Source organism: Diorhabda sublineata, chromosome 6 (assembly GCF_026230105.1).
Source record: "Diorhabda sublineata isolate icDioSubl1.1 chromosome 6, icDioSubl1.1, whole genome shotgun sequence".
NCBI lineage: Eukaryota > Metazoa > Arthropoda > Insecta > Coleoptera > Chrysomelidae > Diorhabda > Diorhabda sublineata.
Window position 1 is genome coordinate 10,411,007 of NC_079479.1, and position 23,368 is coordinate 10,434,374.

The 23,368-nt window shown below is 31.0% G+C and overlaps 4 protein-coding genes across 11 annotated transcripts in view; 2 read left to right on the forward strand and 2 right to left on the reverse strand.

Annotated features, from left to right (window-relative positions):
- Positions 1 to 333: 333 nt before the first annotated feature.
- Positions 334 to 7,254, reverse strand: LOC130446009 (acetyl-CoA acetyltransferase, cytosolic). Its single transcript, XM_056781972.1, has 7 exons — positions 6,987 to 7,254; positions 5,868 to 5,989; positions 4,440 to 4,552; positions 3,051 to 3,250; positions 2,717 to 2,971; positions 806 to 960; positions 334 to 698 (listed from the first exon to the last, which is right to left on the reverse strand). The coding sequence occupies exons 1-7, from the start codon at positions 7,027 to 7,029 to the stop codon at positions 420 to 422; spliced, it is 1,167 nt and encodes a 388-aa protein (XP_056637950.1). The 5' UTR covers positions 7,030 to 7,254; the 3' UTR covers positions 334 to 419.
- Positions 7,255 to 7,552: 298 nt separating this feature from the next.
- On the forward strand, positions 7,553 to 8,604 carry LOC130446012 (uncharacterized). Its single transcript, XM_056781981.1, has 5 exons — positions 7,553 to 7,647; positions 7,722 to 7,946; positions 8,021 to 8,111; positions 8,166 to 8,284; positions 8,368 to 8,604. Exons 2-5 carry the CDS (start codon positions 7,805 to 7,807, stop codon positions 8,502 to 8,504), a joined length of 489 nt encoding a protein of 162 aa, XP_056637959.1. The 5' UTR covers positions 7,553 to 7,647; positions 7,722 to 7,804; the 3' UTR covers positions 8,505 to 8,604.
- A 75-nt stretch (positions 8,605 to 8,679) lies between these two features.
- On the reverse strand, positions 8,680 to 16,746 carry LOC130446010 (retinol dehydrogenase 11-like). 3 transcript variants are annotated; one of them, XM_056781974.1, is made up of 5 exons: positions 16,613 to 16,723; positions 16,323 to 16,457; positions 12,865 to 13,194; positions 12,522 to 12,808; positions 8,680 to 10,536 (listed from the first exon to the last, which is right to left on the reverse strand). In XM_056781974.1, the coding sequence occupies exons 1-5, from the start codon at positions 16,620 to 16,622 to the stop codon at positions 10,345 to 10,347; spliced, it is 954 nt and encodes a 317-aa protein (XP_056637952.1). In that variant the 5' UTR covers positions 16,623 to 16,723; the 3' UTR covers positions 8,680 to 10,344. The 3 variants fall into 3 exon arrangements, 2 of the variants coding, with proteins under 2 accessions (XP_056637952.1, XP_056637951.1); XR_008910093.1 differs by having other exon boundaries at positions 10,088 to 11,989; positions 12,092 to 12,808; positions 16,613 to 16,725; XM_056781973.1 differs by having other exon boundaries at positions 10,089 to 10,536; positions 16,323 to 16,544; positions 16,613 to 16,746.
- The window catches only part of LOC130446011 (hemicentin-2-like), a 251,683-nt gene continuing 244,803 nt past the window's right edge, over positions 16,489 to 23,368 (forward strand). For 3 of the 6 annotated variants that reach the window (XR_008910094.1, XM_056781977.1, XM_056781980.1), the window contains exon 1: positions 16,949 to 17,121. The gene's annotated coding sequence lies outside the window, so the exon portion shown is untranslated. Of the gene's footprint in view, positions 16,601 to 16,948; positions 17,122 to 23,368 lie in introns of those variants that run through there. The other 3 variants (XM_056781979.1, XR_008910095.1, XM_056781978.1) reach the window with 3 other exon arrangements.

The following is a 23,368-nucleotide window of genomic DNA, read 5'->3' on the forward strand; positions in this document are numbered from 1 at the left end:
GATTTTTTTATGAGGTTTATTTCAACCCGTCAAGGAACCGTCCGTGGTGCAGTGACTATTTACGCAATAGAGATTAAGTGTTTCAACAGGGCAGTTTCTGTTTCTGTATCGTACCGTAGAACCGTTTACGGGACGGATTTTTGACAGTAAGTAGTGTTACTAGAAACGTACATAGTGCAAAAATATCATTTAAATTCTAAAAAAGGTTCAGATCAGTAGGTTGGAACAAACCTATTGTATGTTTTATATTCGTGTTGCAAGAGGGATAAAAACTTAGAAATTATCTTAATTATATAAACGTATGATACAAAATGAATTTAAGTAAAAAAATCATTCAATTTGATAAAAACATGCATTTATTGTCCTCCACTTGGTATAAAATCTATTTTATACAACTAACAAAAATAAATAAAATTCGTCTATAATTCAATAGCCATTGCAATACCCATACCGCCTCCAATACACAAACTAGCGATACCTTTCTTTTTGTTCAATCTAAGTAAGTTGTGGATCAGTGTTACAAGTATTCTTGCACCTGATGCACCTACAGGATGTCCCAAAGCAATGGCACCTCCAGTTATATTAATTTTAGACTTATCTATACCCAAAGCGTTGTTCACCACCAAACTTTGAACAGCGAAAGCTTCATTAAGTTCGAATAGATCGACGTCTTCTTTCGACCAACCGATTTTTTTCAACTAAAACAAATAAGAGACCGTTGAAACAAATTATTAGAAAAAATTCTAGGATCGTAATTATTCAAAAATGTATATAGTTTTCAGTAGCACAAATTCATTTTAATTACCAAATTATTAACGGCTCCAATAGGTCCAGTTCCCATACACATAGGATCAACCCCGACCTCGGCAAAACCGACAATTTTCGCTAACGGTGTCAATTCTTTTTCTTTCAATTGCTTTTCGTTAACTAATAACACCGCTGCAGCACCATCATTTATTCCTAAAACAAGTCAATCATTTTCTATTATTCAATAGACATAATAATAGTAACTTCTGGTACAAATCAACATAAAAAAATATTACATTTATAACCTATTTAAACCTAGAAAAAGGATTTGGAAGAATTCCAAACGAGAAATTTGAAAATAATGATTAAATTTAGAGCGTGAAAATGAACCATTCTAAGCCTCTCTACTAGTTGTAACAGGTGAGGAAATAGGCTTCCGTAACGTCACCAGGTAACTGAAACTAATTATATTAAATGGGACCTTATGGCAAGTGACACCTCGTTTAAAAGGTACATAGAAAACCTACTCAATATTAGTAATTTTTTTTGGATTTACGATGTTTCTGATTGTTAACATAAATAAACAGTGAAATTTGAGTTTCACTTTTAATTAATGAAGATTCAAAACGTTTAAGGAGCTTACAATAGTTTTCACGATTCAAAACCGTTTAAAAGAAAAGAGGGGGGACTTTTTAGAAGCACTGTATTGAAAGAACATGAGATGACAGATAATGATGTAAAGATAGAAATAGAAAAAAACCTTTCAATACTTGGGGAAAAAAGGAGACAAAGAAACTAGATGCTTGAATGAACTACATAATAGGCAATATGGAAGGCAATAAACAAGAAATCACAGATAATTATGAAAATAGAAATAGAAAAGAAGAAAACTCATCTTCGCCATGGAGACGGTCCAGCTTGAATATAATGGAATTCTAAAATTCGGCGAAGGCTGTAACCTTTGAAGTACGATTGAAATATCAGGAATTCTAAAATTCGGACTTTGATGTTTGCTTTTTATATCACTTTTTATTACAGCAGTGGGTTTATTTATATTGTTTCTTTCGAATAATTTCTAGGAGGGTCTATTTATTTATTTGGTTTTTTAAGTTTTCTAGATCTTTTGAGAACTATTTAATGAGTTTGTTTAGCGCAGTTAATTCAGTCGTAGTGAACAGAACGAATTAGTAGAGTAATCCAAGAATTTACATAAATTATTTAAGTTAGTTAAGTGATAAGTGAATTATTATAAGTTAGTTAAGCATAGTATATATTTAATCGTGGTTCTGGAATTGTTACATACATACAAATTGTTAATGCTTTGTATTGGATACGATCAACAATCAAAGGATTTCTTTTAGATGTTGCCCCATATAATGTACACCCTTAGTCCAATATGGAGCGAATATAAGCCTTGTAGAATGTATACGCAAGGTTGGCATCTGCTCCCCATTTTCTTTTGTAAACTAATCTTAGCACATAATTGATTGTCCATCGTAATTATAATGCCTAGATATTTGATTTTGTCGACAAATGGATTCGTTAAATCAGCCAGGTAAGTAGCTCTAGCAGACCTAACTCGATGTCGAGTGAAACATACCAAAATTGTCTTATCCTGGGAAACAATTAATCCCATATCATTGAACCAAGTGATTAGCAGCTGTAACATTCTCTCAGGTTTTTTAAACGTTGCTCATAAGAATCATGGGCTCAGAATAGATCCCCGAGGTAAGCTGTTATGTATTATAAGAGGACCATGTAATATTATGTATTACATAAAAATATTTTTCTGCTATGAAAGATTTATAATATTGGCACAAACCTTATTAATAGTTTCAGTTTTTTTTCAATTTTATTTGCTAAAATAATTAGATCAACTAAATCATATGCCTCTGTTAAATCTACAAAGTGTGTATCGATTTTTGGAAAACACTTTTCTTATTAATCTCTATATGGGAATAAAACTCACCCGAAGAATTTCCTGGTGTAACAGTTCCGTTAGGGATAAAACACGATTTTAATTTCGATAATTTTTCCAAAGCAGTACCGAACCTTGGAAATTCGTCTGTGGTAATTAAAGTCCCCGTTCTCTTCTGTGGAACTGCTACAATTTCTTTTTCGAATAATCCCTGTTTTATGGATACTTCAGCTTTGATTTGCGATTCACAAGAATATTCATCTTGAAGTTCACGAGGTATGTTGTAAAGTTTACTCAAATGTTCGGCTAAAATAATCTAATTAAAAGATAATCGTACAAAAAAAAATTTCTTATTAAAAAAGTTCTTAAATTTGAATGTACCTACCTGTATTACCCATGTGAGTATCTTTGTTGAAGGCGTCATGTAATCCGTCTTTTAATAAAGTATCAGCCAAAGTGAGATTTCCAAATTTTCCACTCCTAACATAAGCAGTATGTTCTGCCCGCGTCATACTTTCTTGTCCACCTGTCACAATTATTTCATTGTCTCCTAACTTGATTGCTTGATAACCAAGAGCAACAGCCCTAAAATAGTTTTTTATTGATTTGTGGAATTGATATTATTTTTTAAATAAACGTTGTATAAACTTAAGCCTTAATTAACGCGAGATATTTTGCAAAGCCTTTTTTACAATGATTCAACCCCTCTTTTTCATGGGTAACAGTGTTGTATGATCACGCCAAGTGCTGTGGTATTTAAAAATACATAATAAAGGTTAACTTCGATTCACGACTTTTTTCACCTTTTGACCGAATTCCACGAACAATTTCCTCAATAAAACCAAACCATAATCCTTCGATTCCCGACCTAGGAAATTTTTAAGTTGCCTTCTTTTGGGAATTCCAAGTCACCTTTTTTTATAACCTTCTTAGTGTCCTAAAAGCATGCGATTAACTTAATACTGTCCTATATACCTGGTAGCACATTTCAGGAAAAACCAACAAACCTACCAATAAAATCAGGCCAAGGAAAAAGTTGATACAAACCAAAATTATATTCGTAATAGTTTTCAACGATCAAGAATTAGTTATTGTATATTCAGGAATTTACGTAAACAAAACAGAGGCCATGAAAGTAAATATATATAGATAGTTGATTACACTAACTAGTTGTATTTAATAATATGTTTATACATATTGAATTTGATCACTAGTTGTTAAAATATTATGTAGTAGTACAATTATAACCCAGTGATCTTGAAAACATTATTCTTTTCCATCCAGTATTTCCGATTGGGATTTAGTCGTTATTTACATTAATTATAAGGTACAATGTTAACCTTCAACTTAATCATACACCACATCTTCGCCATCCTCGACCATAAGATTAGCGCCCATAGTTTTATTAGAAGAAAGATATTCCAGTCCATTGTTAACATTTTTGCCTACTTTTCATGGACTTAGTTGTCTCTTCTTGAACTATTTAATGACATTCGCTCTACTAATAATAATCTCAATATCACTAACATTTGATTCCTCATATTAAATTTAAATCATATAATTAAACCTGTAAGTTGTATAAACAGCACTTACAACTTTTCGGCAAGGTAGGCCTCATTTGAATTTAATTTAAGTAAATTAACAAATTATAAGTCTCCTTAGAGAAATCTTCTATTGAAGAACAGTGTCATACATTCAGTTTATCAGTACCACATGACATGTAGAACATATTGCAGATGATCCTTGTAGTACAATGAACTTTATATATACATACTTTAATCCAGAGCCACAAAGCATGTTTATTGTATAAGCTGGGGTGGTGTATGGAATTTTTGCACCTACAGCAGCTTGTCTAGCCGGATTCTGTCCTTGGCCTGCGACCAATACCTTAAATATAAAGTTGCAAATGAATATTCAACATTAGATGCTGTTTTCTTATTTATGTAGTATTTCTATACAATACATACACCCATACTTTTGTAACAAGTTTTTCAAAGTATTGTGTTTATGCAAACCACTTTTTAAAAGTAATAAAGGTCGAAGATCAAGGCTATAGAAAAATTTTGCACAAAAAAGTTCAACATAAAATAAACGAAAGATGATACAATCAGTTACTTAATGGAAATTAATTGTTTAGAAATCCAATTAATTCGTTACATATGATTAGAAAAACAGGGCTATAAGTCCAAGACTCACAATATGGTATCATTCTATCTTCATTCGGTAACTGTCACAAATAACAAATTTTGTACTTTAATCCTCACAGATTTCAAAACAATTTGAAGTATTGTTAATTATTATTGATAATCAATTGATTGGTAGATCTATTCCAATAAAATTTCCTGTTCCGATGACCTATATCTTGCTACACATAAATTATAATTAAAACAAAGTACACTCCGCCAGAAAAGTACTGTATTATTTATAAAAATTACATTCCTTGAAATTATCAAGAACACAAAAAACGAGGCAACAGATATCAATTAGATTAATTTTCAGAAAAAAAATTTAAAAGAAACGTTAAGATTTTGCTTCTTAACAGTTTTTGTTGGAAACAGATAGAGCGTACACAGTTTGTGTTTTACTGAGCATTTTTAAACTAATGTTGACTATGGAAGAGCGTATAAGCAGAATGACTGAATGGGTGTTGATACAATTTAGACAAATATTACTTGAATGACATACATAAGTATGCCATGGAGTTAAGAAGTGGGATTAATTGATCAGATGTAAACACTGGGTTCCTCAGTATCGTAGCAAGAAAGGGGGACACAATAGATCCTTTCGATCGCAGTGTATATGAGACTCCAAATTCATACATTCATGCCATGGCGTTGTTGTGATGTAATTAGAGAGAGAGAGAGAAATGCTTTCCTCATCAAGTCAAAAAATTCATATAATTTGTAGACAAAAGCTTGTAAAAACCTAAGAAACAAACATACAAATAATCTGCTATACATAAAAATAAACTGTTATAGAGGTGGACAAGTTTAGTTCTGTGGAAACCTCTCTTAGAGCAAAACTTAATTTTTAGAAAAAGTGCCAATAATAACTTCCATTTGCAAGAATTATCTACAACAAGCCCCAATAATAGTTTTAAAAAGAATTATTTTATAATATTTTATGTTATAGCAATGATCAGAAATCATAGGGATACAATACTTCTTTGGGGAGAGTGTATTTAATTCATAATAAATCTTACCTGTCCCATTATAACCTGATCTACATTTTCAGGTTGTAGACCTGCTCTTTTTACAGCCTCTGCAATTACTATAGATCCTAATTCAGCTGCAGAAAATTTGTCAAATTGTCCTTGAAAATTGCCTACATAACAAAAACAAATTTTAGAGTGCAAATTATCTATTATCATGATTTGTTCCTTCAGATATTATGTCATAAATTGAACTGTGATTTTAATATTAATTTTTTTAAAATATATTGTTAAAACGAATCATTCATAATGGTTTGTTTGATCAAAGAGTGTACATGTTATAACTATCTGTCTATCAATCCTACCAATTTAATGAAGCCATGCGATTAAGATCCTTTATTAAAAGTAAAGACCTGTTCTATTTATGGGGCAAAGAATGTATCTCTCTCACATTGTTATATAAAATAATAACTGAAAAGTATAAATCGTTTGAATTAGATAAAGTTTGATGGATAAAAAAATTATCAACTTGGTAAGTTTTTCTTTCGGAATAAATTCATTTGTAAGTAAACTTGATATATGCAGCAACATTGAGACTAAATTAAAATCTCTGGGTTTGTGTAATAAAGTAAATTTCCCATATGGATCCTTTTTGTCATACAAGTGTGGAAATCTCGTAACACTATCAGTGTTCCATCGTCTAAAGGACATTGCTGACATCCATATTTTTTGGATATCAGTTTCAAGAATGAAACACGCGAAAATCGGCGCAATAACCCGAATATTTCTATAACCAAAGAACAAGGATGTTCTGAACAAAACAATACCACCAATACAGACTCACCTGAAGTATTCTGTGCTCATAACCTTACAAAAATATGGAATTAAACTTAATAGTTAAAAGTTGGCGAACTATTAGTTTAACTTAAATTTACTGTTAATTTTTAGCATTAACTAGAAGTAGCATTTCAGTGTCTTCCAACTAGTAATTTGATTTGTTAGTTTAAAGGTAATTCTCAATTTTGGCTGCATAAACCAATTAACAAAAATTTCTTATTTGGAAAATTGTCCCTCGTTTTTTGGATTATTGATTATAAAGTTTTTTATTCATACTTAGAGTTACTGTAGTTTAATGCTACAAATTATATTTAACTAATCAAATATATTTACCTATAGGAGTTCGGCAAGCTGAGACTATATACACATCAGCCATTCTAGATTCCTCAAGTTTTCACTTAGGAGTAAATAAGCATATATCACCTACATTAATATTTATATACAGTTTTGACCTGCCCTGTTCCACTTTTATATTATTAACATACCAATTATTATAAATGTTGACAGAATTTAAATTTGACATTAAGTCACGTGGCGGAAAAACCATAGAAATAGTCACAGAGGCTAGAAAGGGAGGAAACGATCACTATTGGGTTTTCTACAGTGAAGGTACGTTTCTAATACAATTTGTGGGCAAAGTGAGACGAACTTCGGAGTGAAAAGTTTTATTCAGCCACCAATCAAAATGTGAAATTTGACAATTCGACCTAGTGCGCATGTGTCATGCGCGGCACGAAATGCAAAATCTTGGAATTTGCAACCTCTGTGGATCTTCTAAGTGCGGTTTTTAGCATTGAATTGCATTAGAAATGCTAATCATGGTTTGTGATGATAATTAGTTTCTCGTATTCCAAGCATGTGTACTGCGTTTCCAACTTGCCCACGAATTTCATTAGTAAGCTCTAACTGCAGCTGTCCAAGAATCGTTGTAATTTATCTATGTGCATATAAATTTTGGTAATAGCTTTAAAAAAGAAGAACGTACTTTTATAAGGTTATGTATCGCTAATAGAAATTTATAAAAATGATTTAGGAAATTATTCACAATGCAAAAAATGTATTTTGCAGTAGAATGAATTCAGTTTTCACATGGAAAACACGACTAAAATACTATATTTGAACATATTCGAAAAGTACTTATACACATAAATATGGATAAACGAACTATGTATGCATTCAGGGGATGGATAGCTTTTGTTGCTTTTATGGATTTAGGTACCGCTATAAGGAGTTACATAGAAAAAAGATCGTTTCTCAGTAAAACTATATCCGATTTAGATGAATATGTAGATGGTAGGTATAACCACTTTGGCAGGAGTGGATTTGTAATATTTTGTTATTCCTTTTCCTAATGTAATCATTTTTAGGAGAATTCACTGCAACCAGAGTATTAGGAGTGTATTCAATTTTAAAAGCTTTAGTTTTAGTCCACTGTACATTGTATATTCATTACAAACCGTAAGTATATAAAGACAATATTATGTTTTTTTATGATTTGTTGTTTTTTTTCAGGGTTGTTAGCATGGGAGTTTGTTCCCTTATTTCAAACATTATTCTTTATCTTTCAGAAACTGTTTACTTTCGAGCATCTACATTTAACTTTTATGTAGTATTTCCATGTATTTTAAATGGTAAGGTAATCATTTTAGTACATCCAAATACATCTAATTTATTTTGTAAATAGAAATTATTTATGGAAAGTTGACTGTTTCAGCTTTAACACTGGGTGGTTTGATATATCTACCAAACCATTTTAAAATATGGGAACATCAAATGAAAGATGATGAGGACACACTGAGAATTGGAGTGTTGAAAAGAAAAAGGGGATTTAGACAGAAAAAGGAGTATTAGTTGAATAATTGTTGAAACATATCTAGTAGCAAGTTTGCAGCATGTAAAACATGAAAACTTGTTTTTGATTGTTACTATGAATTAAAAAGTTTGAAAAGACTATAGTGATTTAAAATCAGTTAATTTTTATTCCCGATTTCATCTAGTCATGCAGTGGTTGGGGTACTAAAACTAGTCTGAATTCCATACTGAACAATTGCTAAAAGGTACAAAGACTGGCTGCTTATGTGCAACAGTCTCCCACCTATTCGCATATTACTGGAAAGTGTGGCAAAAAACCACATTTCGAATGTTTAGAGATGAAATCATCAAAGAAAAAGTGTCCTAAATAATGATCAAACCTGGGACATGCCTCAGGATAATGGATCTAAAAAGTTTAGCTTTGAGAAAAAATTTACCTCAATACTAAGCTGTAGAAGTGGGATGAAAATACCATACAAGAAATGAACAGTAATGCCATTAAATGCTATATTGACGGATCTGAAGCAGTAGATAGAACTGGAATAGGAGTGTAAGGGCCCAGAACCTAACTCTTTGAAAATGTGGGCAACACACCAAGCATTTGTCAAGCAGAAATCTATACAATTGAAAAATGCGTTCAGTTCAATCTAGAGGGGAACTATCATAAACAGAAGATCATCATCTGATAGTCAAGCAGCCATTAGAGATCTAAGCTCCAATATAATAAAATCCAACTTGTTTTGGATTGCCTAGAAAAGTTAGGAAAGAAAAATTAAATTATCCTACAATGGATTCTGGGGCACACTGGAATGAAATAACTGATAAGCTCGCTAAAGTGGAGGCAGACAAGCCCTTCATGGGACTTGAACCCAGAACAATGGCAAAAGCTCTGGAAAAGAGCAAAACCAATTATTGGGACAACCTATAGGGGCCGAAACAAGCAAAAACTCTTCTGGGAAACTATAACCAGAGAAGATTTGCTGATTGTATCAACCAGAGTAAAAAACATCTAAGAATACTAATAGCAGCCCTATCGGGACACCGTTGCTTCAAAAAACTTGTATTTTACATTAAATAACTTTTGTTTTTTTGAAAGATATTTCCTTATACAATATATTAACACCCCGGATCGGTTTTTCAAGTCGACAATTTCTAGTGGGACACGACGGACTTATGTACTGAACAACCCCTGGTATCCCACTGTTCTAGACCAACACTCTCAATTACACTGTTTGACGTGCGTTCTGAAGGTAAACTTTCTTCAGTACCTGAAGATAATAACTTATTTATCAAAACGCGCGCCAAACAGTATAATCATAAATGTTGGTATAGTGGTAGTGTAGTGTGTTTAATATCAATAATTTAAGGATAAAATTTTTTTATAACCCATTTAGTGTAGATTAAGGATTGAAGAATGAACTTCTAATCCTCTTTTTTCCGCGAATGCTTTTTTAATAATAAAAAATAAAGTCTATGGGAGCATGCGCCATTCCGAATTTCAAGCTAGAAAGCATTGAAAAGAGTTTATAGAATCATTATTATGGAATTCCTACCATTGTGAAAGATTAACCCGGTGGAATCGGAACTATCTAAAATATTTGAATCTGGTCTGGTAGAACAAATAGTACAACGTAATTGATTTAAATTAATTTGTGTTTTATGTAAATTAATTACAACTTATATCTATTGTATACAAATTTTAAAACGATTTGTATTAGAAATAGAACAAAAAAAAATAACAATGTTTTTTTGACTCGCAATTGAACAGATGTCTGTAAAGGGTGCCAAGAAATGAAATTATTACCTTATAATATGATGCAAATGGCAATATTTGTACTAAAAGTTAATCTGAATATAATGAAATTTGAGATATTCTCAATTAATTGTAAGAAACTCCATTAACTTTGCATATTCGTTCACTTTCTTCCCAAAGTTTCTTAGCCAAAGCTGGGTCATCGGCACTCTTGTACCTTTTAACCATTTTGCAATCATGGAAATGCTGCCCGCTGTATTTTTCCAAACCATTTTCTATGGCACAATAGATTTGTGTTTGGGCACCTTCGGTTGCTGTCTATAACAGAAATTTGGAAATTATTTCTCTTGGCTAAACTTAAGTTTCATGACAATTCAGATTTTTTTAGAAATAGAAAAAGTCTTTTTTAATGTTAAAAGGGCGAAGATAAAAAAATGACTAATAGTGAAAGGAGTTGTTTGCTTTTTTCTAACAGAGCTATTATTCTCATATTTTTTTACTATGGTCAAAAAATTATGTTCAAATTTTGATGCAACCAAAGTTGCTGCTTTTTTTAGGAAAAACTTTTTGTATTTTGCTATATTTCTATTATTACAGAACGAATTCACTTTAACAACGAAAATATATGAAAAAAGATTATTTTTGATATATTTAGAATATAAACTTTACAAAAAAGTCCTTCGAGAGTACTGAAATTACGTGGAAATGAAGGAAATTATAGAAAACTACCTCTATAAGATATAAACATTCATTTTCTTGAAAAGTATAATTTTTAAAAATCAGTTTTTCTAGAAAACTACGCGTCCTAGGGAAAAAAGGTAAATGGCAGTCTTATAGAGTATAAGATTTCGCACAACTTTTGTCTGAAACATTTTTTCCAGTATTGCTTAGTTTCCCCGCTAGAGGGCCTGGAAAAATGGATTAAAAAATTGTATTGTACATAATTTATGACAACTTTTGTTCCCAAGTTTTCTTTTGGGGCATTTTTCACAGAATCTTTGTAAAATTATAGAAATTTTACAAGTATATTCAAATATTTGTTTAATGTGTTCTATTTCCGTTAGATATACCAAAGGGAAATTTGGAAATGTTACTTCTGGAGAACATCCTTTCGAGAAGCGAATAGATAAAAATATAACGAGGACATAATATTGGAATACCAAGATTATACATGAACGAACCCCCAGAAACTCCCTCACAAATTACCAGCCGATTGTCTTCATAAATTTGATGTTTCTTAATAAATATCAACAATAAATTTGACACCTGTAATTACAACTGTATTATTACGAATGCAACCAGAATAAAACTAAATCTTTTTATCCTCTAAATAACATAGCAATGTTCGAAACACAATATTTCCACAAGGAAGCGCAATGCCACGACTCAGAATTTTAGACACTTGAACTATAATTCAAATAGTAAATTCAAGTAGGAATTTTTTCTTCGGACATTAAATGGACACCCCAGTTTCGCTTTTCAACGTTTATCAATAGAGTCCCAGAAGCTTCTATACACAATGTGGCATATATACCCTCCAGTGGTGAAACTAAGCAGAATTGAAAAAAATGTTTTAGACAAAAGTTATCGGGAATTTTGTATGGTATAACTTTGCCATTTACTATTTTCTCCAGAAAAGCTTAGTTTTCCAGAAAATGCAAGAAATGAGTTTTGAAATCTTCTGCTAACTATGTAATGTACGACAAAATGTTCAATGGCGAAGTTACTACACATATTGCAAAAAGGCAAGAAAAGAGATTGTCTTGGTGTTCTAATAGACAGGAAAAAGAACAAAGAAGCAAAGCTTTGGAATATTGTTATACTTGCCCTGGTATATTGCGAACACGGTTAATTCTTTCTAAAGATATGACACTTTAAGAAAATTCAAGCTCTAAAATTTATGTTTTTCTTTTATAATATAAGTTAGACTCAATTTTTCTTCTACATAATAAAGTGCTGGAGTTATTGGTATCCTCTATGAATTATTAGGCTGGATTGCAAATGGATAAATTGTTGACATTTTAAGAAACACTTTGAGAAATTCAGTAAAAGCTTTTTTAATTCAAAATGCAGATTGATAAATTCGATAAAAATAATTTCAAAACTATTTGATGTCATTATCCTAATTCAAATCCTAAATTGCTTGGTAGATATTATTCCTTAAGCGATCAGAAGCAACTTTAGTAACTATTGATGATGATTTATTTATTCAACACCATTTTGAAACAATATCGAGTAAACAAACATTAAAAAAAAAGTTGTGGGCATTAATGGATTAAGGTTGTTTATGAATATACACTTACTTTAAAAAATGTGTCAATTAAGAACAAAATTATCCATCTTATTGCCGGAGACATGTTTCTAAAAATTTCTGTCTTTATCACTCCAGGGTGGAGAGAATAAGCAGTAATATTTGTATTTTTAAGTCTATTAGCGAGTTCTATAGTGAATAAGATTTGACAAAGTTTAGAGGTAATGTATTGGTTAGATTCGTTGGTGAAAGATGTTAATTTGGCAAAATCAATGCGTCCAAGTTTTGCCCCTATTGCGGAAACATTCACAATCCGACTAGGATATTTCTTCATTAGATCTGTAAATGAAATTATTATAACAAATATAAATTGACTTCTTATATAAAAATCTTACCTAATAATAGGATGGTTAATAGAAAATGTGAAAAATAATTTGTTTGCATCGTTATTGAAATACCATCAACAGTTGTCTTGTTACCCAATCTTCCGGCACCTGCATTGTTGACCAAAATATCCAATCTGTCTTCATTTGCATTAATATCATGAGCAAATTTTCTAACAGAATCAAAACTAGTCAAATCTACCAATTTATAAACAATATTTGAGTTACTGGTCTCTGCAATTATCTTGTTATATGCTTCTTTTGCTTTGGTTTCATCTCTGCAAGCTAAGATTACCCTAGCTCCTCGTTTTGCAAAATCCAAAGCGGTTTCATAGCCAATACCTAAAAATACATAATAATAATAATAAGTTTATGTTTTAAGGTCTTTTGAATAATGGCATCACCAGATAAAACAATAATTAACAGAATAAGTAACCAACTGAAACTAAAAAATAAAGAAGCAAAAGAAAGATCTTTTACGGATTACGGCTATAGTTTTAACAATTTGATTTGGGAACCAGTCAAAAATTTTAGGAAACCCAAAAATTATTTGAAATTCCTTCAAACGTATCAGAAATTAAACAACTAATGATAAACTAAGTTAAGCAGTAAATCAATTGCATAAATTCCAGAAAAGTTTTTGACATAGACAAAATAACCCTAAAAATGTTTTTTTTATGAAAAAGCAAGTACATGAGCGTAAACCCTATTGGTCTCAAGATGTGGATATTGATCTTGAACTTCTGTACCACTTCTGAGCCACATTTGCGTAGGTCTTACAAATACTGCTCAAGGTGAACAGCTCGGAAGAACATCTGTAAAACAGAATCAGGTCAATGATCTTTCTTCTAGGCTTTCAGCTTATCAAGTTTCGTCTGTATTGAGTCGAACATACTAAGGGTATGCTTGCAAGCTGAGCTCCAAATGTGCAGGCAAAACTCCAAAGATGGAAGAATCTGGACCTTGTAGACATCTAACAAAATGATAAGCTCACAATACTTTAGTTTGACTTCCAGTTTTAAAAAAAATATGAAATATAAATTCTAATTTGAGAGTTTAATATGGTTCAAAGCTCTTAAATTCTTAAAATTACTATATAAAACAAAAAACAAACTTTTGTGAGTTTTTATAAAACAGTAAAATCATAATAAACGAAAAAGTAAATAAATGAAAGTAAAGCAATAAAAAAATGCTATTTGAAAATTTCCTGCAATATTTTCTATAACATGTATGGAATCAACTATGATATTGTGATGAAAGTGTGAAAATGCAAGTCCTACCAATTTCATGTGCACCAAGATTGTTCTGGTCCACAACTTAGGCACCTCAACAAAAAACTTCAGTATTTAACTAATTTTATGATATTTATGGTGTAGAGCAGGGACAGTTGACAACAATAAAATGTATTCAACTAATCAAAATAAAAATTGCCAATTTTTGTTGTTTGGAACAGAGCTCTTGAAGGTTTGACCTTCCCTCTGTGGATCCACACCTGGTGTCTCTAGGTGTAGAGTATTTTAGTAGTGCAAAAAGACTGTCCTACATACTCAAAAATCTTGTTCAGAGTTAGGAAGAAGTACAATAGCTAGAACTGAACAGTCATAGTCAAATAATATCCAATAAGTAAATAAACAGCAAGGAGGCAACTTCATTCAGGTTATTTGTCTACTCAAACTAGAGGTATTGAACTGCCATGACTTCCATTTATTGTAGGATCAGTTATTGCAAGGAGTGGCAAATTTTTAGAAGCTAGATAATTTAGAAGATGCAGTAGGGTGGGTTATAAAAATTCAATATTTTTTAACATGACACGAAAAAATGGGTTGCTAAACACCAAATATGTACTCTTAATTTCAATAGAAAAATCCCCCTATCGCAATTTTTTATTTTTTTCTCAGTCCAATAGAAAAAAAAGTCATACCCCTTCATTAAGTGATAGTATAGAAAAATGTTTTTGAAAAATTTTGTAGGAAATTTAATGCTCTACAAAATGATATCTGATATTTGTTCTGTAAACCTCATTATTTGAATGATATTGAAGATGTAAGTTTGATTTGATTAAGACAAATTTAATTCCATTTTTATTTACTAATTTTTTAACTTGACATTAAACGACTATTATAAAATGCACAATACAAATTTTGTAGGAAATAATTTGCCTTATAAAATTGGTACTATTTGTCATCAAACATTCATGTTTAGTCATTTTACGAGTTTTTGATTAATTCATTGAATAATTTCAATTCAAATTATGAGTTTTGAGAAAATTTACAAAAATTTTAGTTTTTAGCAACTGAGAAACTCAAAGCATTTAAAAAATGAATTTTACACCGTTTACTCCTTAGTTAATTCTTTATTAATAAAAAATCAGAATCTTCATTATAAATATATTGTTTGATTCAGTTTTACAGAAAAAAATTTCCAATTAGCTATAAAAAAGTTTTTTACTTCAAGTTAAGTACAACTGAATTCATAATTTTTAAATGGTTTGAATATTCTTATATTAATGACAAAAAATAAATTTTGAGGGAATTCATAAATTGAACTGAAATTTTTTGGTTACTTAATTAAAGACTTAATAAATATTATTTCACGTGAAAGTTTCATGATGTTTCGATCGTTTAATTTAATAATTAAATTTCCAAAACATAAGATACTATTTTAATGAAGCAATTAATTTCCCACAAATTTGTATTATGCATTTTATAAAAGTCATTTACTGAAGAGTGAACAAAAATGAAATTTTTCTTGAAATAATCAAACTCAAATCTTCAGTATCATTAAATTGGTAAGGTTTATGGAAAAAATCTAGGATACCTGTTTTTTAGAGCAACTTCCTATAAAATATTTCAAGAAAATTTTTCTGTACAATCAATGATGAGGTGTGAATTTTTCTTACGGGACTGAAAAAAAATGAAAAATTGCGAATAACCCTAATATATACCTTACAGATGTTGTGGTTATTAGTAGATAAGACGCAACTTTTATGAATATATGGTACCACACTGCCACTAAGGTTACTGCTTATACAAGGTCAATTGTTTAATTTATAAGACCTACTTGCAGAACAAATTTAAGTTTGATAGAAAATGTTTGGTATGAGATGCTGAAAAGTTAATGAAGACATTTGGCAGCATTTAGAAATTTGAGGAAACTCTTCAACATATTGATACCAGAATAGGAAAATTTGCTGCAGGACATCATTCAAAATCTGATCCAGATCATTTCTGGTCAATCATAAACTGTTATCACTTTTACTAATTACTTTTTTTCATATGAACCCGTAAAATCGTCGCCCAAAGTTAGTGGACTATAATATGACTTCAAACAATGTGAAACCTAATAATTCTAAAATGAGATGACCCTAATTTTATGCTTAATAGTATATATTTTTTATTTGTATGATAATTCGAAGGAATGTAGTGAATTAATGAGTTCCAAGTGACAAATACTCAAAAAACTCAACTTACCTGTGTTGGCTCCTGTTACAATTGCAGTTTTCCCTACCAAACATACTTGACTATGGCACATACCCGTAGATAGTTTTATGTATAATTTCAAACTCACAAGTGATAAGGCCGCTACTGATGTTGCTAGTGCAGTACCTAATAAAATTTCTGCAATCATATTTGCATTCGAAATTATTTCAGTAAAATATTAATTTCAGTTACTGTTACACCTTGTAGAATTTCCTACAATTTATAAAACAATTGGTAATAAGCGTGACAAACTGATGTTTTATTAATTTGTAAGTACATACCTAACGCCATTTTTTTATTAAAATTTTATAAACGTAAATTCAGATAAATTCTTTATCTGCTAATCTATTCTTCTTTTTATATAAATTCTATTCTTCTTTTTTCACTGCCTCGGATAAGACAGGTACACATTAGAGAGAAATTTATAGAAATATTAACAACAATAAATATATTGAGGCAAATATGAGTTTGTTTTTTCGTAATTTTAATATAAATATTATTTACTCCGCTAATGTTGTTGTTTTTAACCCCCTTTTTACGCTAAAAAATGCCTTACTGATATATACCGCCCTCTATACGATTTTCATTTAACGCCACTGACATCAATTCAATTTTTCAATTTAGTTGGCCATGATTATTTAGGCGCGTCGTTTATGCGTTTTTCACGAATTTACTGTTTAAATAAATTTTGAACAATAATAATATTTGTGGTGACATAAGTGGTCGTGTTAGTTAGCTTGTTTATGAAGTGAACATGGACTAAAATTTGCTATGGATAATTCGGTATTCGGTAAGCATATTATTTATTTAAAATAGTTTTATTTGAAAATTTATGTGACTGTATCTGAACTTTTATTCATACATTTACTTATCTCAATAAAAATATTTATTCATTTTCCTTACTAACGTGGATCCCCCATTCAATATTTACGGCTTTTTTTAATTTTACTTAATGGGATTTATGTAATATTGCAGGTAGATATTTAGAACAAAGAAAAAAATATATTAAAAGGTAGTTATATACTAGTTGAAAAAAAATACCAGTTTTTACATGCTTATATAGTTGATAAGCGAAAATATATCTACTGAATGTCTCAAACATTAATTTAATATATAATATATATTATCGTACTGAATTTTAATCGTTTATTTTTGCGGTTTTCAATAGATAATAGATTATGTATATTATGGCCTAGTATATCTAAATTTTTTTAAAAAATTGTCTTGATTTCTTTCGATTCAAAATAAATTCCGCCCTATTTTCGTCTTCATCAAAATATTTTGATAAGGATCAAAATATAAGAAAGTAAATCAATTTTTTTTTATTATAAAATTCAGTAGTCTATTGAAATTATTATGGTATTTTGTGTAACAAAGTATGTCATTTTGCCAATTGATCATTAATTCAAATCAAATCTTCAATTCAGGCATATAAACTGAATTTGGGATGTTGATTTTTTTCCCACATAAAATGTTATTTCGCCATATCTTGGCGCTTCGAATTGTGTAAAAAAACTCGTTTAATATTCAACACAGGAACGTATGGATTAATTATCAGTCTCCGAATTTTATGTAAAAATATTTTTTTATCAGTTTTTTATCTGTAAATTTCACGAGTTTTTATTTGAGTTTTTTTGCTTTCGTTTTTATTTCTGTCTGAATCGAGTCGTGCATGCAGAGGTTAGTTTTTTAGAAACTTTTTTTCCAATCATTCTACCGTATCATTGCACATTTTAGGTACAGTTCTTCCAATATCAATTGCAGATTATAAAAACCCTTGCCGACAAATTTGTTTGATCTATCATAGGCGTAGATACCTCATTTTATAAATTTATTATTTTTGTAAATACTTTCAAAAATATGTGTATCTTATGCGAGAAATTATTCTTTAAAAGGCTATCGAATTATTATAAATTTGACGGCATTATTTAGACAGATGCACTTAATTGTAATCCAACTCGTTAACTTGCTACAACTAGGTATATATTAAATTATAAAACGTAAATATACGAGTAAAATGTACCTGCCTGTAAGGGCGTTTGGTTTAAGCAGGATACCAGACGTGAACTGAGCCCTTTTTGTACCCCATTCGTTTTTTATTTCTGGAAAACGAAAATTCAAAGCAGTGGAGATGATGAGTCCACGTGGACTTACTTCATTACTTCATTTGGAATGAGTGCCGTGCGTATTTATGAAACATTGATTGTTCCTCGCATAACTGTCTTCTGCAATTGATATTGGAAGAACTACAACCTCAGCAAAATCGAGCACAATATTTATAAATTCAATATATTTAAGAGAGACCATAATTATATTTTTTATTTTATATATTTATATTGCACGATTTTATCCACGTAGTTTAAATAGAGATGAAGGTAGACGTGAAGTTCTTATAGAAATTATCTGTAAGTCATCTAAGGGCAGTTCTAGGACAAGTACCTATTTTTGCCATTTTTCTAAAGTGTTTTCAAACCTCACTTCGGCTATTCTGAAAAAAGACACGGATAACCATTGGACAAGTCTTCATGGCCCATGTGATACCAAAATACGTTTGTCTCTGCACCATGCCCTGGTGATTTCTCTCCTCCATAGATTACTATGGGGTGAAGAATCATGGACCACATCAATCACAGTATACGGAAATGCAATTGCAGTATAAGAAAATATAGGGGCACTTCAGATACGATCTTAATTGTTTTTTATCCTTTTTTGTTCTTTTAGGAAAATAATGATGTTTTAAAACATCGATGATTTTCTTCCGATGATTATCAGCCGTCGATGTTCACTAAATGAAAAAACACCGATGGCAAACATCGATGTTTTGCCTACCGATACCCATCTCTAGTAAATGCTACGAACAAAGGAAACGTTAGATACCAGTCACGTGCTCCCCCCACCATAAGCGCCCGTACAACCCAGTTCAAAAACATCCGGTTCCCGTGATTGAGCCTGTATATTTAATTTGAGTTTTTTGCTATACTGCATGTCCATTTTGGTGGCGCAAAAAGAACGCATGAATTTGACTTGAGTAGTGAGAGTGGGAGGGGCGGGAACTGGTTATTTTATAGGTTAGGGTGTTTAGTTTTAGTAGTAATTGTGCAGTGGACCGTGGCGCATCGCGTTTTCGCTGTTGAACGTTTATCTATTATTACTGTTCAACGACTTACTTCGTTCGGTTCCCTCTTTTCTTACAATTGAATCAGTTATGAAGCCGAAGTCGTCTGGTCGTTCTCGCATTGCGTAAACTCCACAAAATGTCGACAGAGTTAGGGCGTCGGTTCTTCAAAGTCCTCGCCGCTTCACTAGGCTCCAATGAAGAAAGCCTTAAGTTGGTTAGGTTAGGTAAAATTGTATTCACGTGAGTCCATTTTGTGTGTAATCAAAATAAAGCAAATTATACTGGTTTGAAATTCATGCGTTCTTTTTGTGCCCACCTAGTACCATCTTTCCATCTTTTTTCAATGTCTCTCCTTGCTCTTCACTGACAGTTATTCAATTTCGAATTGCATTCTAAACTCTAAATTGTTATATAAGGTATTCCGTACTGCCATTTTGGTTCCTTCGTGTACTTTCAGTTTCCATAATTTTAATCGACTTAGTGGTGTTGGGAAATATATATAATATGACATAAATAGAAATGTCCTTAAGTACTTAAATGTTAACTTTAGTATGATACCTCGAATTAGTTCTTAAAAGAACTTATTTTAACAATGAATACAGGTTTTAATCCAATAATTCCCTAAGAATAACACAGTTAACAAAGCTCACGTCAAATTCAATCTTTAGTAGGTACGGTCAGTTATTCACGTTACTCCAATTATATCGTTGTCTCTTTCTACGACTCAACTGTCAACTTAAAGAATTTATTACGTAAGACTTGTAGTTGGTTTTGTGAAGAAGACAATCGATCTTATGTCGTCATATTTGATTTATATGAGAGAAGAAAATAGTAAGTGGAAAATATGTGTTTGATAAATCGTAGATTGAGTCACGTGATTGTAAACCTCCAGAGGTTCAACTATAAATTTTATGTAACAAAGCAAAAATATTTATTTCATTTTTATCTTTCATGGGGGGTCAAAATTCCTCTTCAAAAACCAACTTGACTGGTTCCTATCGCTATTGGTAGCGAATTTCCATTGTTGTCATATTTTGGGGGGAACCTTTCACCCAGCTCGTCGGTGACTGCTCCTAAATTGTCAGGAAAAAAATGATGGGATTTATGGGAATTCTAAAAGGTCATTAGTTTTACGTAGTTTGCATCCATATTGTTAACCGATAATCCCCTTAAACGAAACTTATTATTAACTATCGCATTTGTGAACCAATAAAAATCCCCTCCTTCAACTGTGTGCGCTACTACTCGTGACATTTTTTAATCCGTTGAGATAAAGATGCGCCAACTCGAAACGGGGATATTTCAGGTAAACGAAAAGGTAGTCAGAGTACATAATACAATTCGTGACGGATCCATTAGAATTTAGCAACTTATTCACTATATAAAGTTGGAAAATCCAAAAATTGAAACCTAGAATTTCTAAATCTTTTAAATGGCATCTAATTTGTAAAATTCTACTCCCAATATCGCCACCCCACTTTGTAAAATTGAATTAATAAATTCGTTGCTCCTTTCTTCATTCTTCAAAGAGATAACGTGGTGTGGGTGTTGGTGACGGGGTAAGTTAGCGGGGAAATTAGGTTAGGTGTTATGTGTTTAGAATGTAAAATAATTTTTAGTGAAATACACTGTAAATATATATTTTATTTTTGTTTTTCCTTTCATAATTAAACTCACGAGCTATATAATTTTTCGTCACGAGTTGTCTAATTTTTATGACAACCACGATCACGAGTTGGCGCACTCAACTGGGGAAACACTTGTCTTAGGTATTTAAATCCTTCACCCTCTTTATTCATAGCCTTCACAAAGTTTTCATTAGTTAGAGTTTAATATGAGTTGGAGTCAAAAGGATATTTTTTGGGTCTATAAGAGGTAAATTTGCCTCACGTAGTGTTCATTCACAACACGACTGCCACACAAATAAAGGAAACAGCAATATTTCGTAAACCCTCTCTGAACTCCCACTAAAATTACGATAAATCTCAAATCACTACACTTGTAGCGGTTTTAGGTAGTTTATTTTATCTAACAGGAGGCGGATATTCTCGTAGGTTTTATTTATTGTATTTAATGACACAGTTTTTAAACTGTATATACTACACACATGTATATACTACATACATAAAACACACTGTTTTCACTATTACTCATATTATTCATGATGTAGGTGAATTATAGAAATACGCTAATTGTTAGTGTCTAATCATATTTCGATAAACAACTGAAAGTAGTCGAAAAGTCAAATCCTCAGTGGTTTGCAGTTGGAAGTGAGGATGTCGTCTCTATATGAACCAAATAGCGACGATCTTTGACGTTGTCTTCAGTTCGGGAGTCAAGCCTGCACGAGGGTTGTTAAACCACTCTGATGAGACGTAATAACGTCGAAACTAGTCAGTGATTACAAACCTCTCCTTGGAACTGCAAACCATTGGGGATTTTAATATCGAAGAAAAGGTCGATTGACATAATGCTCTTTAGAGGAGATCATGAGCGGTTTCTTATTGGTAACGTGGCAATGAAACACCAAGTAGACTAATTTTAATATATATTCATAAATATTCGAAAGCTCGGAAAATATATTGAAGTTAGTACACTTTGGTGTTTTATTGCCACGTTCCCAATAAGAAACCGCTCTTATATACCTACAGGGTGTCCCACGACGAGTTGAAACTATCTGTATATGGCAAAATACTTATAGTAAAATCATGAAAATTTCTACGTTTGAGTTTTTGGATACGATCTTTTTAACTAAAATATTTTCAAAGATGATCGACTTTGGTTACTTAAAGCAAGGTAAGGCGTATTTGAATCTATGTTGAAAAATTTTTCATTTTATACAGGGTGGCTATAATAAGTGTTCAAAGTTTAACTTCATAAATATCAAATTTCTTTATTTTTTTAAAAGGAACCACCCGGTTTTTACAATTTTAATGCTTCAGGGGTAAAAAATAAGGCAAATTCATATATACTTTTCTATATCTAAACTTTACCGTTATCGAGATATTAAATGTTTTCTGAAAATTTTTAGAGATGCAGGTGTGGTGTAAATTTTATTTTGATCCGTTGATACAAGCACTAAGAAATAAAAAAATATTTTTCTTTATCTTGTCAAGGTCTGTAAAAAAAATCAAATCAAATTGTATTTACTAATCCTATTCCAACTTGAGGTTTTAAATTATTATTGTAATTTTTAACAATTTTTAATTTTTTATGTATACTTCTAGTAGGCTTTGCAATAAATGACACTTATTTAACTGTCATTAGTCAATTGTCGATACTTTCGAAAATCGTTAAAATGGCTCGTTCTCCACAACGAATATTATGTAAATTTGCTAATATTTTAGTTAAAAAGATCGTATCCGAAAACCCAAACGTTGAAATTTTCATGATTGTACCAGAAATATTTTGCCCTATATAGATAGTTTTAACTGGTCGTGGGACATTCCGTATATATATATATATATACAGGGTGTTTCAAAAAAGATAATCCCCTCTTCCTCGACGATATTATGAATTTTTCCTTGTTTTTTTCTCTTTTTCTCTTTTCTATTTCGTTTTCAAATTGGAATGTTGAAATACCGATATTATAGCTGACTAATTTCATGTTTAGCTTGTTAGACTATCAAAAATATTTATTTCATCACAAAACCAAAATAAAATGTGTTTGTTGGTAATTTTTTCGTTCTATAATTTTGAAAACAAGAAAATACACACTTCAATAACTTTCGGTTAAGCAGTACACCGAGTGTATACAAGGTTTATTTTTTCATTATTTACAACCAAAAATATTAGCAGCTGTAAAAGAATTTCTCGTGGGAGAAGAACAAAAAAAAATTCTTTCAATGAACTTTTAAATTAATTTTGAAACAACGTCTTAAGAATTTCCTTTTTGTTTACTTTTAATAGGCATTGCGTT

Coding starts and splice junctions, on each gene's coding strand:
- LOC130446012 (XM_056781981.1), top strand. CDS start 7,805: ATGGATAAACGAACTATGTATGCATTCAGGGGATGGATAGCTTTTGTT. Junction 8,112..8,165: donor TTGTATATTCATTACAAACC/GTAAGTATATAA, acceptor GTTTTTTTTCAG/GGTTGTTAGCATGGGAGTTT. Junction 8,285..8,367: donor ATTTCCATGTATTTTAAATG/GTAAGGTAATCA, acceptor TGACTGTTTCAG/CTTTAACACTGGGTGGTTTG.
- LOC130446010 (XM_056781973.1), bottom strand. CDS start 16,479: ATGATTGCAGAAATTTTATTAGGTACTGCACTAGCAACATCAGTAGCG. Junction 12,809..12,864: donor ATTAACCATCCTATTATTAG/GTAAGATTTTTA, acceptor TTTCATTTACAG/ATCTAATGAAGAAATATCCT. Junction 10,537..12,521: donor TAATTGACACATTTTTTAAA/GTAAGTGTATAT, acceptor TTTCTGTTATAG/ACAGCAACCGAAGGTGCCCA.
- LOC130446009 (XM_056781972.1), bottom strand. CDS start 7,029: ATGGCTGATGTGTATATAGTCTCAGCTTGCCGAACTCCTATAG. Junction 4,553..5,867: donor ATCAGGTTATAATGGGACAG/GTAAGATTTATT, acceptor TTTATATTTAAG/GTATTGGTCGCAGGCCAAGG. Junction 3,251..4,439: donor CTTTGTGGCTCTGGATTAAA/GTATGTATATAT, acceptor AAACTATTTTAG/GGCTGTTGCTCTTGGTTATC.